Source organism: Vitis vinifera, chromosome 15, assembly GCF_030704535.1.
Source record: "Vitis vinifera cultivar Pinot Noir 40024 chromosome 15, ASM3070453v1".
NCBI classification, from domain to species: Eukaryota; Viridiplantae; Streptophyta; class Magnoliopsida; order Vitales; family Vitaceae; genus Vitis; species Vitis vinifera.
This window is the reverse complement of record NC_081819.1, coordinates 657,578-673,326: the sequence shown is the minus strand read 5'-3', so window position 1 is coordinate 673,326 and position 15,749 is coordinate 657,578. Positions and strand designations below refer to the sequence as shown.

The 15,749-nt window shown below is 38.7% G+C and overlaps 1 protein-coding gene across 3 annotated transcripts; it reads left to right on the top strand.

Annotated features, from left to right (window-relative positions):
- The first annotated feature begins 692 nt into the window (after nt 1-692).
- On the top strand, nt 693-6,349 carry LOC100260815 (putative disease resistance protein RGA4). Of its 3 annotated transcripts, XR_009467884.1 has the most exons (4): nt 694-4,339; nt 4,431-4,484; nt 5,635-5,906; nt 6,273-6,349. XR_009467884.1 is itself a non-coding variant. In XM_010662882.3 (3 exons), the coding sequence occupies exons 1-3, from the start codon at nt 844-846 to the stop codon at nt 5,653-5,655; spliced, it is 3,561 nt and encodes a 1,186-aa protein (XP_010661184.1). In that variant the 5' UTR covers nt 693-843; the 3' UTR covers nt 5,656-6,211. The 3 variants fall into 3 exon arrangements, 2 of the variants coding, with proteins under 2 accessions (XP_010661184.1, XP_010661183.1); XM_010662882.3 differs by lacking the exon at nt 6,273-6,349 and having other exon boundaries at nt 693-4,339; nt 5,645-6,211; XM_010662881.3 differs by lacking the exon at nt 6,273-6,349 and having other exon boundaries at nt 5,635-6,211.
- The last annotated feature ends 9,400 nt before the right edge of the window (nt 6,350-15,749 follow it).

The window sequence follows — 15,749 nt, the reverse complement described above, 5'->3', positions numbered from 1 at the left end:
CGCGGGTGGATCCACCCACCTAAACTTTTTAATTAATTACTATAAAAAAGATATATTTTATTTCCCAACAAGAAGTTGAACTAATCAAACAACAGTGAAAGACGAATATCTCCCTTTTTAAAAAGCAAATCTATTCACTAGAGTCCACCAAATACAAATGCCTTGTGTTACAAGCCGGACTAAATACAAATGGCTTATGATATATTCACATATTTTATTATACTTGTAAATTGATTAATTCATGGAGAATCGTTGCCCATCCTTATAAAATTCTCCTCAACCTTTCTTATATATAAATTTTTCAAAATATAATGTAAATGTGAAAGGACAACAATACCCTTATTTTCTTCTTCCTCTACCAAAACCCTAATTCATCCTGCATCTTCTCTCTTTTTCTTTTTGGCTTCCTTTTTCATTCCCCTTCCTTCCATCCTTCTCAACAATTTTTATTATTGTTATTATTTAAATCTGAAAACAATTTTTTTTCTTTTTTCTTTTTAAGGGATGGGAAGGAAATGAAGGAAGAAAATAAAGGAAATAAAAGAAAAACACAGGTTAGCCTTTTATATGAGTGGAGGATGGGAGGGTGAAGAAGAGGACATTTCTGTCCTTTCACATGTAAGATTTATTTGAAAAAGGAAGAAGATTGGAGGAGAGATTTTAGGTACAGGTGCTAAACATTTACTTGATATATACATGTTTAAGTTGATTAGTAAAAGTTTCACCGTAGATCCATCTAGCTTGCATATGCATAGCAGAGTGGAAACATAAACTGAATTGATCTCACAAACTTCATTACATCCCTGAGTTAGTCATCCACAAATCAACAGAGAACTGGAAGCCATGTATGACTCAGTTTCAATTATAATCAGCCCCATCGCGAGCAGTCTCATGACTGTGATATGGTTGTTGATGGGACTAGGAGACATCCCAGCATTAGAGGGCATCAAGGATGAGTTGGAAAAGCTCTGGAGAGCCCTTGTCCCAATAAAAGCTGAGCTGATGGATGAGGAGGACCTGCAAGTGGCTGATCCAGTCTTGGAATATTGGCTGGGAGAGCTTCAAGATGCAGCTTCTGATGCACAAGATGTATTAGAGGCTTTTTCAACTAGAGTTTACTGGAGTGCTAGAAGAAAACAACAGCAGCAGGTATGTCCAGGTAACGCTTCCCTTCAATTTAACGTTTCCTTCCTTAAGATCAAAGACATCGTAGCTAGGATAGATTTGATTTCACAAACAACACAAAGGTTGATATCTGAATGTGTTGGGAGGCCAAAGATCCCCTACCCACGGCCTCTACACTACACAAGTTCTTTTGCGGGTGATGTTGTTGGTAGGGAAGATGATAAATCTAAGATATTAGATATGCTTCTATCCCATGATTCTGACCAGGGAGAAGAGTGCCACTTTTCTGTCATTCCCATCATTGGCATGGCTGGTGTGGGAAAAACAACTCTTGCTCAACTGATCTTCAATCATCCTATAGCAGTCCGACGTTTTGATTTGAGGATCTGGGTTTGTGTCACCGTTAATTTTAACTTCCCTAGAATACTTGAAAACATCATTACCTCTCTCTCCCACTTGAATTGTGATTTTGGAGGTTTATCGACAAGTATGCTAGAGTCTCGTGTTGTCCAATTGTTGTCCGGGCAAAGATTCCTGATTGTCCTAGACGATGTCTGGACTCACAATTACTTTGAGTGGGAGCAGCTTGAGAAAGTATTGAGGCACGGGGAAAGAGGAAGTAGAGTTGTGGTTACCAGTAGAACATCTAAAGTATCGGATATCATGGGAAACCAAGGTCCTTATCGCTTGGGTCTTCTGTCCGACGATGACTGTTGGCAGTTGTTCAGAACGATCGCCTTTAAACCAAGTCAGGAGTCAAACAGAACATGGGGGAAACTGGAAAAAATTGGTAGAAAAATCGTAGCCAAGTGCAGAGGCTTGCCTTTGGCAGTCAAGGCAATGGCAGGTCTGTTGCGTGGCAACACCGATGTAAACAAATGGCAGAATATCTCAGCGAATGACATTTGCGAAGTAGAGAAGCACAATATTTTCCCTGCCCTAAAACTGAGTTATGACCATCTACCTTCTCATATAAAGCAGTGCTTTGCGTACTGCTCGTTATTTCCCAAGGGATATGTGTTTCGTAAAAAGGACTTGGTCGAGTTATGGATGGCAGAAGACTTCATTCAATCCACAGGACAAGAAAGCCAAGAGGAAACCGGAAGTCAATATTTTGATGAGTTGCTAATGAGGTTCTTCTTTCAACCTTCTGATGTGGGCAGTGACCAGTATACAATGCATGATCTTATCCACGAGTTGGCACAGCTAGTTTCAGGCCCACGTTGCCGGCAAGTGAAAGATGGCGAGCAATGCTATCTATCTCAAAAAACTCGTCATGTGTCACTGCTAGGCAAAGACGTGGAACAACCAGTTTTACAGATTGTTGATAAATGTAGGCAGTTACGCACACTTCTGTTCCCCTGTGGATACTTGAAAAATACTGGGAATACCCTTGACAAAATGTTCCAGACTTTGACCTGCATCCGGACGTTGGATCTAAGTTCAAGCCCAATCTCAGAACTGCCCCAATCAATTGACAAGTTGGAACTTTTGCGCTACCTCGACCTCTCCAAAACAGAAATCAGTGTGCTTCCCGACACCCTATGCAACCTTTACAATTTGCAAACCCTAAGACTCTCAGGCTGTCTTTCACTTGTCGAATTGCCCAAGGACCTTGCGAACCTGATTAACCTGCGACATCTGGAGCTAGATGAAAGGTTTTGGTACAAGTGCACAAAACTGCCACCAAGAATGGGGTGCTTAACCGGTCTGCACAACTTGCATGTTTTTCCAATTGGCTGCGAGACTGGTTATGGGATTGAAGAATTGAAGGGCATGAGGTACCTGACCGGAACATTGCACGTCTCAAAACTTGAGAATGCAAAGAAAAATGCAGCAGAAGCAAAGCTGAGGGAGAAAGAAAGCCTTGAAAAACTGGTTTTAGAATGGAGTGGAGATGTTGCTGCCCCACAAGATGAGGAGGCTCATGAGAGGGTGCTTGAAGATCTACAGCCTCATTCAAATCTGAAAGAGCTCCTGGTTTTTCGCTTCTTGGGTACCAGATTTCCTCTTTTGATGAAAGAGAAGGCGCTTCAAAATCTGGTGTCCCTTTCCTTGAACCATTGCACAAAATGCAAATTTTTCTCAATTGGCCACTTACCCCACCTTCGACGGCTGTTCCTGAAAGAGATGCAGGAGTTGCAGGGATTATCAGTATTTGGCGAATCGCAAGAGGAACTTTCCCAAGCTAATGAAGTTTCCATTGATACGCTCAAGATCGTGGATTGCCCTAAGCTAACAGAGTTACCCTACTTTTCCGAGCTAAGAGATTTGAAGATCAAAAGGTGCAAATCCCTCAAGGTTCTCCCAGGAACCCAATCTCTGGAGTTCCTGATACTCATTGACAATCTTGTTTTGGAAGACTTGAATGAAGCGAATTCCTCCTTTTCTAAACTCTTGGAATTGAAAATTGTTTCTTGCCCTAAGCTGCAAGCACTGCCACAAGTGTTTGCACCGCAGAAGGTGGAGATTATTGGGTGTGAGTTAGTGACCGCCCTCCCAAACCCGGGTTGCTTTCGACGTCTTCAGCATTTGGCAGTGGACCAATCATGTCACGGTGGAAAACTAATAGGCGAAATACCTGACAGCAGTTCTCTTTGCTCCTTGGTAATTTCCAACTTCTCAAATGCCACCTCCTTCCCAAAGTGGCCTTACCTTCCCTCTCTCAGGGCTTTGCACATTCGGCATTGCAAGGATCTATTGTCTTTGTGTGAAGAAGCAGCACCATTCCAAGGTTTGACTTTCCTCAAACTATTGTCTATTCAAAGCTGCCCCAGCCTTGTGACGTTGCCCCATGGAGGACTCCCCAAAACGCTTGAATGCTTGACCATCAGTTCCTGCACCAGCCTTGAGGCCCTTGGTCCCGAGGATGTGCTAACAAGTCTCACGTCCCTCACGGATCTTTATATTGAGTACTGCCCCAAAATCAAGCGCTTGCCCAAGGAAGGCGTCTCCCCCTTCCTTCAACATTTGGTCATTCAAGGATGCCCACTGCTGATGGAGAGATGCAGCAAGGAGGGAGGAGGCCCAGATTGGCCAAAGATCATGCACATTCCTGATCTAGAGGTGGCGCCCACCAACGTTCGGTCGAGCCCAGATTTCACAAAGTCCTCCATGCAAGCATCCGACTCCCCCGGTCCTGGTCCGAAGTCGCCTAATAAGCCAAGGCCATCCTCAGCGCATTGGTACTCTCATCTTTCATGCTGCAGTAGAGGTTAGCTACTAATCCTATTTCCAGTTGAAGTTTCTATAGAATGTAGTTGACTTTAATTCGTTCTTGACATCAAACGACAATTTAAATGCAGGAGTTGATGTAAGGGAATCTACTCAATCACCACGTCGTTTGATGCTACGCGAAGGTAAATCCAGAGTTTCACATACACACACTGCCTTACCCTAACATGACATTCAAATAATTACTATTAAAAAAGTATAAAATATATATATATATATATATATCATATTTAGTGCTATTTGCAAAATTGTTCTAGAATTTATCATTTATAAGTAATACTTATTTTTTATTAATATTATTCATGATTAAAAATATGAAATTATAAATATATCAGTATTATTTTCTATTGTATTCTTTACATAATTTTTTTATAATTATTTTACCCTTTGAAATACAATTTAAATTGTTGAGTAAAAATTTTCAAAATTTCAATTTCCTATGGTATATATATTTTTTTCTTTTCTTTACATGAATTTAATAAAAAATTTTAAATTTATGCTTTTACCGTACATAACTTTAGGGTAAAATTTTAAATTATAATTCTAAAATATAACTCATACTCTTTTAAATATTCACTACAATCAATTATTTCTAAATAATTTTTAAAAAAATATCAAAAATTATAATCCATTTTTTTTATAAAAAAAATTGAAAATGAAAAAATAATAAATTAATTTCAACAATGGATTTCACATTTTAATAAAAATTTATAAATCCAAAAATATAATAGATAAAAACTAATAAATAATCAATGAAACCTAACATAGAAAATTTCTAATATTTCTTCACTACCAAATCTAAAAGTGTGTTTGATAGTTATTATAAAAAGTGTTTATAGTATTTTTAATACTTAAAGAATGAAAATTTCTAAATATTATAAATGTTGGAAATAGCTCTTAAAATCACTATCCGACGCACTCTAAATCTAATTAGAAACTCTAATCGCTATCTAATGATCAAATTCTTTACTAACTACATAGTTAATGATCGCAAAAATTTTATTATTGTAATAAATTATAGTATTTTGGGATAATGGAAATATATTAAACTATTTTTTTTTTCCCATATTATTAGTTTTCAAATATTTTTGTCTTAATCTTAATAATGTAAAAGAAGAAAAAACATAATAAATATTTTTTGGTATATAAAAATAATTTTATTTCACACTGAATAACATTAAGATAGTTATAAAAGCAAACACTAAAACACTTAAAGATAAACGGCGCCCTCTAATAATGGTGATTTTGATGATGAATATATTTAATACTTTGTAGGGCGTTGCAGAAGCTGAATGAGGAGCTCAAGATGTCACCGCCACAACCTCCACCAGTGCTGCCAGCAATGCCGTCGCTATTGTCATGGCCAGATTCAGCCGTCCCCACACTTACTGCCACCATCGACCACCAACACGCACACGGTTATCGTTCCTCACCACCCACCGTTTTTCCTTCCAGCACTATCACTGCCTTGGTCTGACCAGCCCAGAGGAGCTCTTCACCGACACCATCTTCAGTATATTGATATAGTCATCTTTCATGCTCTAGAGGTTAGTAACTACCATACCTCTGCCTTAAAATATCTGCCATGCTTGATGTAAGGGAAACTGCAGAATCGCTGCATGGCTTGATACCACAGGAAAGTAAATTCAGAACTATATATATACTCTTATAATTTGTTATATGCAATTTATCAGAACAACAAGGAACGTATCGCAACATATATAGAAGTCTGGGATATATAAGTAACCCAATCAGATGATTAAGAATACCATACTCATAATTTTATGAGAATGTACCAAACTGGTATTAACTTCAGCATAATGCAATAGCCATCAGGTTTCCTGGATGATAACTGAACTTGAAATTCTGATCATATATTTATAAGCAGCTCAAAATTTGTAGCAGCATTGCAGTTTAATTGCTTAGTGGTGTAAAATGGCGAATGGGTAGCAAACATGGAGCGGCTTGTAAAGTACTGAAAAGGAATAAAATAATGTATCAATCAATTACATGTATACACAGAAATGATATCTATACGAAAAAGGAAATATATATATATTGAAAAGGATAAATAAACATACAACCCTCGATTATAGGAGAACAATTACTAAGGAACTCGAAAATCTACAGCCTTATTCAAGCCTTAAAAGAGCTCTGAATTTTTCACTTAGGGGTACCAGATTTCCACCCATGACTGACAGATGGGCGGTTTCAAAATCTGGTGTCCCTTTTCTTGAAGCATTGCAGTACAAAAGGCAGAACGCTCTCAATTGTTGTTACAACCCGAACAAACCCAAATAAAGGATCCTCAGATCCCTCAATCTTTTGTTTCTATTCTTAATTAGTTTCTATTTAATTTAGGGAATAAAGTATCCTTAAGATTAGTTTTTATTTTATTTAGATTCTACTTTATTCAATTTCTCTTTCTATTCAGTAGCCTATATAAAATAGGGAGAGTATAATGGGAAAGACATGGAAAAATGCTTCAATTAATAGAAGCAGTACAGGCTATCACTCATACGATACAAACTCCTTTCAAACCAAGTTTTCCAAACTCAATTTTCCAAATTTTGAAGGTGAGAATCCTTGTGGATGGATTTACAAATGTGATAGATTTTTTAAAATTAATGGAATTGGAACCAAGAGAAGGTAGGATTGGCTCCTTTACATTTAGAAGGAAGGGCCTTGGAATGGTTTCAAGGGTACAAGGCTAGTAACATGGAAATCAATAGGACACAATTTTCTATAGATATTGTTTCTAAGTTTGGTCCTAGTGTTTATGACAGCCTTATTGGGCAAATAACCAAATTGAAATAGGTTTCTACAATTAAGGCATACCAAGAGTAGTTTGAAGCATTGATAGCTAGAACTAGTCTTGTCAAAGGCATTTTTTGTTCAATGTTTCATTAGTGGCTTGAAAGAGGCAATTAAAAAATCAAGTCACCATGTTTCGACCGTACACACTAGCCCAAACCATTGGGTTAGCCTTGTTGTAGGAAAGGACAATGGAGGCAATTCTCAAGGAAGTCAAGAACTCTAACAAAAGCGGAGAGGATACAATGAACCCTATGAGAACCAGAATGAATCAGAATAACCAATTACCGCTATAAAAATGCAAGAGAGATGAGAAGAAAAGGTATGTTATTATTGTGATGAGAAGTATGAACCTAGTCATAAATGCAAAAGGAAGCAAAATTTTCTATTAAATAGTCATGAAAGTGAAGTGGAAGTAACATGTGAAGCTAAAAATAATATCAAGGAGGATGATCTTGTGGTTTCGATCAAGCAATATTTGGTTCAACATCTCATCAAACCATGAGAATCCATGGCAACATTAAGAAGAAGGTCATCACCATACTAATTGACTCAGGAAGCACCCATGATTGCCTCAATCCCGTAGTGGCCAAAAGAACAAGATGCTCAATATAAACTACCAAACCCATGAAGGTGGCAATAGTGGATGGAACTATTATTACTTGTGATGCAATTTGTAGACAATTGACATGAAACATGCAAGGGAAGGAATTTTAGGCGGATTTGACGCTCATACCTTTGGGTGGATGTGATATGGTATTTGGAATTCAATGGCTAGCTAAATTGGGACCTATATTGTGGGATTTCAAGAATTTGAGAATGGAATTTGTTGTTGATGGAAGGAAATTCATGTTAAGAAGTGCAACTACAGGTCCCAAGAAGTTAGTTTCAACAAATCAGATTTAAAAGGATTCAAGGCGTATGTCTTAAGCATCTATAGTTCAAATTTTCTCTATACAAGGGGATAAGGAAAATAAAGTTGAAAATGAAGAACAGGGTAGTTGTCCAACTATTTCCAAAAGACGCGACATGGGAAGATGATAACAAGATTCAATGAAAGTTTCCACAATTTTAGCCCTAAGGACAAGGCTTCTTTGATAGGGGATGGAATGCTACAACCCGAATAAAGATCCCTAAGATCCCTCAATCTTTGGTTTTTATTCCCACGACCATAAGTCCATCTTCAGATTTTCTTTTATTTCTTTTATTCTATTACCTTATTTCCTTATTTATCTTAATTTTAACATTTGTAATTCTTTTGACTTTATGATTCAGATTTTCTTTATTTCTTTTACTCTATTACCTTATTATCTTATTTATCTTAATTTTTTACATTTGTAATTATTTTGACTTTATGACTTTAAAATTTATGATTTTAGTCTAAATTAATGAAACATTATGATATTAAATAAATTTTTGAAAATATTGTGTCCTCATATTTTAAATAAATAAATTTTTTATTTTAAAATAATTTTATGATTTAAAACTAAAATTTAAAATTTCTAATTTGAAATTAAACTTTCTAATTTTAAATTGAAATTCCAATTTTTATCTAAATTTATTATTTGAAACTAATTTTCTAATTTTTAAATATTTTTATCATTGTTAGTTTATTGCTCGTTTGTGGATATAGGATAGTAATGATTTGATAAAAGTATTATATTGATTTACATTATCATCTTATATTGTATTAGAAATATGATATATGATGACTTAGTAGAATTTATTATTTTTATTTTTTATAATTATTTTTAAATTTAATAATATAAAATATATATATATATATATATATATATATATATATATATATATATATATATATATATATATATATATATATATATTTATGACGTCATAGATTCAACCGCAATTCGATTGTCAATCTGACCAATGAACCATGAATCGATAACTTTTTCGGTTCGATCACTGGTCCAATTATGAAAACATTAATAAAGCATATTTATATTGGGTGAAACACGAGGTTGATGCATAAGTAGTTTGCACCAACATTATCAGAAAATATTGTGGGAGATTGGTTAAGGGAGGTGCCTAGTTCATGGAGTTAAAATTGTACCCATGTGAATTGAGTTGTAGTTGAAGCAATTGTTTTTTATTCAGCTTTGGTTGAGGAGTGAGCAACAAACCATTGTTTCTAAGAACTCCAAGAGGATGGGTTGTTGTTAAGATATAAAACATAAGCAGTGGTTGAGGTTCGATCATCTTGATTACCTGCTCAATCAAGATCTAAAAAAGCCTATAGGGGAAGAGGTAATCCTTTTTTCAAGCAAAGATCATGAAAGATAGTATGTTTTGAGTACAACAACCTATTGGCCTAAGTAGGTTGATTCATATACTGCAAATGCTTGGTCACCGCAAATGAAATATTGGGTCAAGTGATAGATAAGTATTAAAGTGCTCCAACAACTTGGCAATATTAAGTAGCATCCAATGGTTGAGTATCATCATGTAAGGTTAAGGGTGTTGTGGTGGATAGGGGAGTAGTCATTCCTTAGCCTCTGACATATTGTGGAACTCCAATAAATCCCGAATGTATTTGTGTTGGGATAAAAATACTCCTTTTGTAGGGGGATAAACTTCAACACCTAAGAAACAGTGCAAATGATCGAGATCTTTAGTTGAGAATTTATTGGAGAGTTGAGCAATGAACTATGAGATGAAGTTGTCGTCATTGCCAATGATAATATGATCATCAATGTATACAACGAAGTGGACCATGATTTTGTGCCATGATTACATGAAGAGGAAGGAGTCTGACTTACAGGTGTGAAAATCGAACTGAATAAAAAATTTGCCTTGCGTAACCTACAAACATGAGTAGGATGGGTGGTATCGGCAAAGTCTAGTGATTAGGACATGAAAACCTCTTTGTTAATAGAACTATGAATAAAAGAATTGTTGACATTCGTTTGTCTTAAATGCCACCTAGAATATAGAGTTGTTGGGATTTAGCCCCTAAAAGCATGACATGATATAACAAAGTTAGACTTAACTGTCCCCTTGCTATCCTTTTAGTGTATTGACATTGATTTGAGCATTCAGCTCATGTTTCTTACATTGTAAATAAGTTGGGTGTATTAGGAGTTGCACAAAAGATACAATTAAAGGAAATGTTATGACCATAGTCTTCTAAATCACATATCTTTTGGATCACCTAAGGGGACACAATGTCTCAATCCATGAGATATCATGGTTCCTCTATTGAGAATACCTAGTACCACCAGCCTTCATCAATAGTGATCCAATCCATAGAGATATATGACTACTTTAGGGTCTCACCCATAGTTCAAAGCCCCTTATTAACTTTGGTACAAGCTCAATATACTCTCAAGGTTAAGGGTCCATGCGGTATAATAGCTTGGTGAATCATGACAATTGATAGCTTTATGTTGTGATTCACCATAAGTCTTGTCCAATGCGCATCACATGCACTAGTACACTCACCATGGGAAAACCATCCTGACAGCTAAGACAAGTTATCCCTCCAATTAGGAGGTAGTGTATTATAGTCTTAGATGGATAACCCAAATTCATGAACCAATTGAGGACAACTCGTCACTCTACAAGGAACCTATGATTTAGATCTTCTATGCTACTCCTTATGCACCCAAGTCATGTACAATGTAAGTGATATAGGGCGTGTATGCTCAAATAATTTAATGCAAATGAGATATTTAAGGGAAACCAAGAAACATAAATAAATAAATTTATAAATGAATCTTAATATGTTACATCATGTCATGCTTTCCAAGACCCAATCCCAATAAGTAGTCTTAGACTCATCTTCCTCATAAATGCAAACTTGCCAATATCTCGATTGTAGATCCAGCTTTGTAAAGTATTCAGCCTTAGTCAACCTATCAAACAAGTCTACAGCCAACAAAATCGGATACTTGTTCTTGATAGTGACTTTATTCAAAGCACAATAGTCAACACACATCCATAGTGACCCATCGCGTACGGTGCCCTTGATGGTTGGATCAACCTTGTATCCAACAACTTAGTTAATTGTTTCTTCAATTCCACCAGCTCTAGAGGAGTCATACGATAAGGAACTTGTGCAAGTGACTTAGCCCCTGGCACCAGCTCAATCTAATGGTCAGTGGGCCTCCTTAGTGGAAGCTTCTTAGGCATCCGGAGCTATCATGTCTACATACTCCTACAAAATTGGCACAATCTCATCAGGAACTTCCACCATCTTTTCTGGTTTGATCTTTATCAAAGCAGCGACATAAGTAAGTTATCCCTTCCTTAGATCCTTCTCCACCTATAGGGAAGAGATGGTCCATTCCTTGGATGGCTTCTTAGGTGGCTTGCTAAGGTTGTGTCTCATCTATTATGAACATTCCATTCAGATATGGCAATAGTGCTACCTTGCCCTCTGGAAGAAGTCATTGCCCAATATGAAGTCCAAAATCATCCAATGGAAAACTTAGGAAGTTGATGGTGCCTTTCCAGTTCCCTAATTGCACCATCACATTCTTTGTTAAACCATGGGTCTCCTATGCTTGGTTGTTTACGGATTTCAACTTACTATCATCCTTGCTAAGCTTCAAACCCATCTTGGCGACTTCCCGCATCGAAATAAAGTTGTGGTTGTCCTATTGTCCACTAAAGCCACCTTTGTCCACCTATAGCCATCACGACATACAACAAACCCTTATTAGTCTTTGCTTGAATTACATTCAGAAGCTGAAGAGGGCTAACTCTCGTAGGGGTCTTCGACTCATTGTTTGTGAGGAATTTGCCTTCTTCTCCACCTTAGCCTGAGAAGGCTTAGACTTTTTGTTTGGTTTGCAGCCATTCTTCTTGGAGGGCTTAGACTCCCCCTTTTTACTCGATTGTTACTACTGGTTCTTCTCTTTATGGGTTGTAGTGAAGAAAGAACTTAGCTTCCGCTAAGCAATCAACAGCTACCATAGACGTAGGCAAGTCTTGCACACCTTGCCTCCTCAATTTCTTTTGAGCCCATCCCTGTAGTCCAAACATAAAGTTGAACAACTTATCAACTTCAGACATGTCTTTAATGTCAAGGATCAACGAGCTAAATTCCTTTACATAGTCTCTGACATAACCCATTTACTTGAGTTTCTTCAGAGAATCCCGAGCCACCCACGTCGTATTCGTAGGAAGAAACTAACCCTGTAGTTCATTTTTCAACATTTCTCAAGTGTTGATTCGTGGTCTCCTAACCGCATCATCATTGGTTCTCGTATGCGACTAAAGCTTTGCATCTCCAAAGAGATACATGGATGTGATTGTTACTTGTTCATTCGTAGGGATATGGGCAGCACTAAAATACTGTTCCATGTCCTAGAGGAAATTCTCCAAATCATTGGCATTCCGGGCACCACCAAAGGGTTTGGGCTTAGGCACTTGCACCTTTGCAGGGGCTGGTTTTGAAGTGGATGGTGTGCCCTAGAACACTGCCTACTTTAGCAACGTGATCTCATCCTTAAGAAATATAACTTGTCCAGAAAATTCCTCTACTATCAATTTGATCATGGTTGTGAGGGATTCTATCCGTTCCTCCACATATTTATCCTGACTTTTTGCAAGTCCACGCTGTACTCTGAGTTCCTCAATGAATTCTGCCATTCTTACAAATAGAGTGGAGCCTGCATCGTAATTACCAACAGTTGCTTCCAATCGAGAAACTTGCTCATGCAGTGCCTTCAAGGAGTTGTTCTTCGAAGTCATAGGCTCTGATACCAATTGTCACACGCACAATTTTGGTTCTAAGTTTTTGCTTTGGTGTAGTACCTAGGCACGCTCTAGGCCAGGTACACACACAAATTATTGGCCTTTTCCCAACTCGTATTTTATTGTTTTCCAACAGAATACAAGAGGTTCTCTACAAGGACTCCCACATTAATCACCGGGTAGTTCACTTGCTTTCTGAAGACATGTAGACCCTCTTTTATAAAGGTTGCACCAAGAAATCCTAATTCTATTAGGGAACTAACTTTTGAGTCCTAGTCCAACTCTAACTCAAGCTCACCATATGCCACCTTGAGTAGGACTCCGAGTCTTACTCAATCTCAAATTCCCATGCCACAACTCTTTTCCTCCTTATGCATGAAGACTCAGTTTCTCATCTCGATTAGGAGTCTTTGTGGGTCAGGAGTTTCTCTCTTCCTGCATCACATCTCAATCCCCTACTCTGACTAAAAGTCCCATACGATAGGAGTCGTGTTCTTGCGATGCATCAATTCACTGTGTTTCTTGCTGCTAGAGACCACACCTTGCTCAGGCTCATCCTAATGCCAAGACATGTCTAACTCAAGTTTGCTTGCACATGACTCATGCTACTACATCCGTACGTGCTTAGCTCATGCATCAAGGCCCTTGCTGCTGAGGCTGTGCTCATACTTGTTGCAGCATGTGTTGTTACCTCGCGTCTTTGATGATCCACGTAGTTGCCAGATGGATGGACGCGTGATTTCAACTCATAAAGGTTCTTGATCCAGTCGTTATACCTGCAAGAAGGCATCTGGACAGGGTGTCCGGACGCACCCTCCGATGGTTTTGTTAGCCAGGGTCAGAGAGAGGGATATAAATCAGTTGGTCTTTTACCAGGTATTAGGAGGTTACCAGGGGATCCCATTCTCTTCGTGTGAAGGCCTATATATACAGCTTCAGGGGTACTGTTCCTCTTCATTAATGGTGAGGAGATATTTTATGTTGTTATGATGATGATAGGCGTCAGTAGGAGCATCATCACCCTACGAGTGGCTGTCAGAAACCATGGTAGGTGATGCGGCTGTCAGACATCGTGGGAAGTGATTATGTAGAATGATCGTGGGAAGTGACTTGTTGTCACTTCATCTTGTCTTCTCACTCTGCAGGTGATGGGATGTGGGTCATGGTTGTTTGTTGTGATAGCGTGTAAGACTCGCTTTACTTTAATTGATGATCCGGACGATTATACCCGGATGGCACATGCTGATTACCCGGATGTATTGTGGAGCGGATGCATTATGAAGGTTGTCCGGATGTCTGTGCTCTGCCAGTGACGTTTGCTCTTCCTTGGATAGGAGAAGCTGAAACGTCATTTGCCTTTCCTTGAGGTGGTCCGGATAGGAGAACTGCATCATGCGTATCCTTAGGGGAATCCGGATGGTGATGGTCCGGATGATAATGGTCCGATTGATGACATGTGTCACGTGTCACTGTGAGATTCGTGCCACGTGTTTTCCAAAGGGAGGGGTCCCTACATTGCCCCCCTTTTTAACTTGCCTATTTTGCCCAAAAAATGGGCGGGTTAAAAAATAACTGGCTTTTTGAAAACTGAAGAGATCTCTTCGTCTGACTGGGCCACTTGGCGAGTGAGGGTGCGGAAGCCAAAAAGGCATTTATGATGAGCCGCCGACCCTGGGTATTCCCAGGCAGTTTGTCGTTTCGATGATAGCGTTTGTTTGGACGTTTGGCTTTCCGAGGGCTTGTCCCCCTATAAATAGCGCACTGTACCTTCTTTTTTCATTTTTTCCTACTGCATTTTCCTGAGAGCCTTTCTTCGTCTCGCTTCTGTTGTGTTCTTTGCTTCTCTGAGTAAAGAAACTCGAAAGCTCTTTTGTACCGGTGATTTTGTGTCGCGACATTCGTTTGCTGCTGGTGGTTTTGTATCGAGATAGCAACCTTTCTCCTTCAGAGCTTTATTTGGTACGTGTATTCTTGCTATTTGTCGCTCCTTTTGTTGCGTTTGTTTGTTGATTGAACTTGGTTTCTGGTTTGTTTGGGCCTTGTTTTGGGCAAGTAGCTTGCGTCTGTTGTTTGAATGTTGGCATTTTGTTGGTGTTCTGGGGTTCTTTGAGGGTTTTTTGACTGCTTTGGGTTAGGGTTTGTGTATTTTCTGGGTTACTTGTGTTTTACCCATTGCGCTTCTTTGTATGTAGATTTTGGTTTGTCTTTGTGATAAGAAATGGCTGCAAAAAAGACTGTTTCATCTGCCCGGGCTAGCGAGGTTCGTGGAAAAGCGACAGATAAGCTGGACGCAAAGGAATTCCGGGAACGGTTCTATATCCCGGATGGCGTGTCTATTGAATTGCTGAATGGGAGGGTGCTTGTGCCTATTGAGAAATCAGAAGAAAAAACCATAATCTTCTCGAAGGAACAATTCAACGCGGGGCTCCGGTTCCCTCTGCCGGCGTTGTTCAAGGAGTTCCTCCATTTCACCCAGATTCCACCCGTCTTCATTCATCCCAACATCGTCCGGGTGCTGATGGGATGCAGCATCATAAACATGTTGTACGACCTCGACCTCACGCTGCTGGAGGTGTTTTTTGTTTATTCGCTGAAGAAGGTAAAAAATGACATCTTCAGTATGTCCGCACACCTGCCCTCCCTTCAATTGGTGACGGAGCTGCTAGATTCGATAAAGGGAGGGGCGACGGGACACGTGGTGGTCCGGGGTGCATGGGCGGGGTTTTTGGAGCACCCGGCGAGGCCTTTCTCTTCAAACTATTCCTTAAAGATTCCGGGTAAGTTTGCTTTGCGACTTATGTCCGGATTTTTACCTTGTTGTTTTCTTGTTGACCTACCCGGATGGTATTCTCAAC

What these genes read in the sequence shown, in the direction of transcription:
- LOC100260815 (XM_010662881.3), top strand. Translation starts at nt 844, where the DNA reads ATGTATGACTCAGTTTCAATTATAATCAGCCCCATCGCGAGCAGTCTC. An exon ending in TCTTTCATGCTGCAGTAGAG is followed by an intron (nt 4,340 to 4,430) that starts GTTAGCTACTAA and finishes ATTTAAATGCAG; the next exon opens with GAGTTGATGTAAGGGAATCT.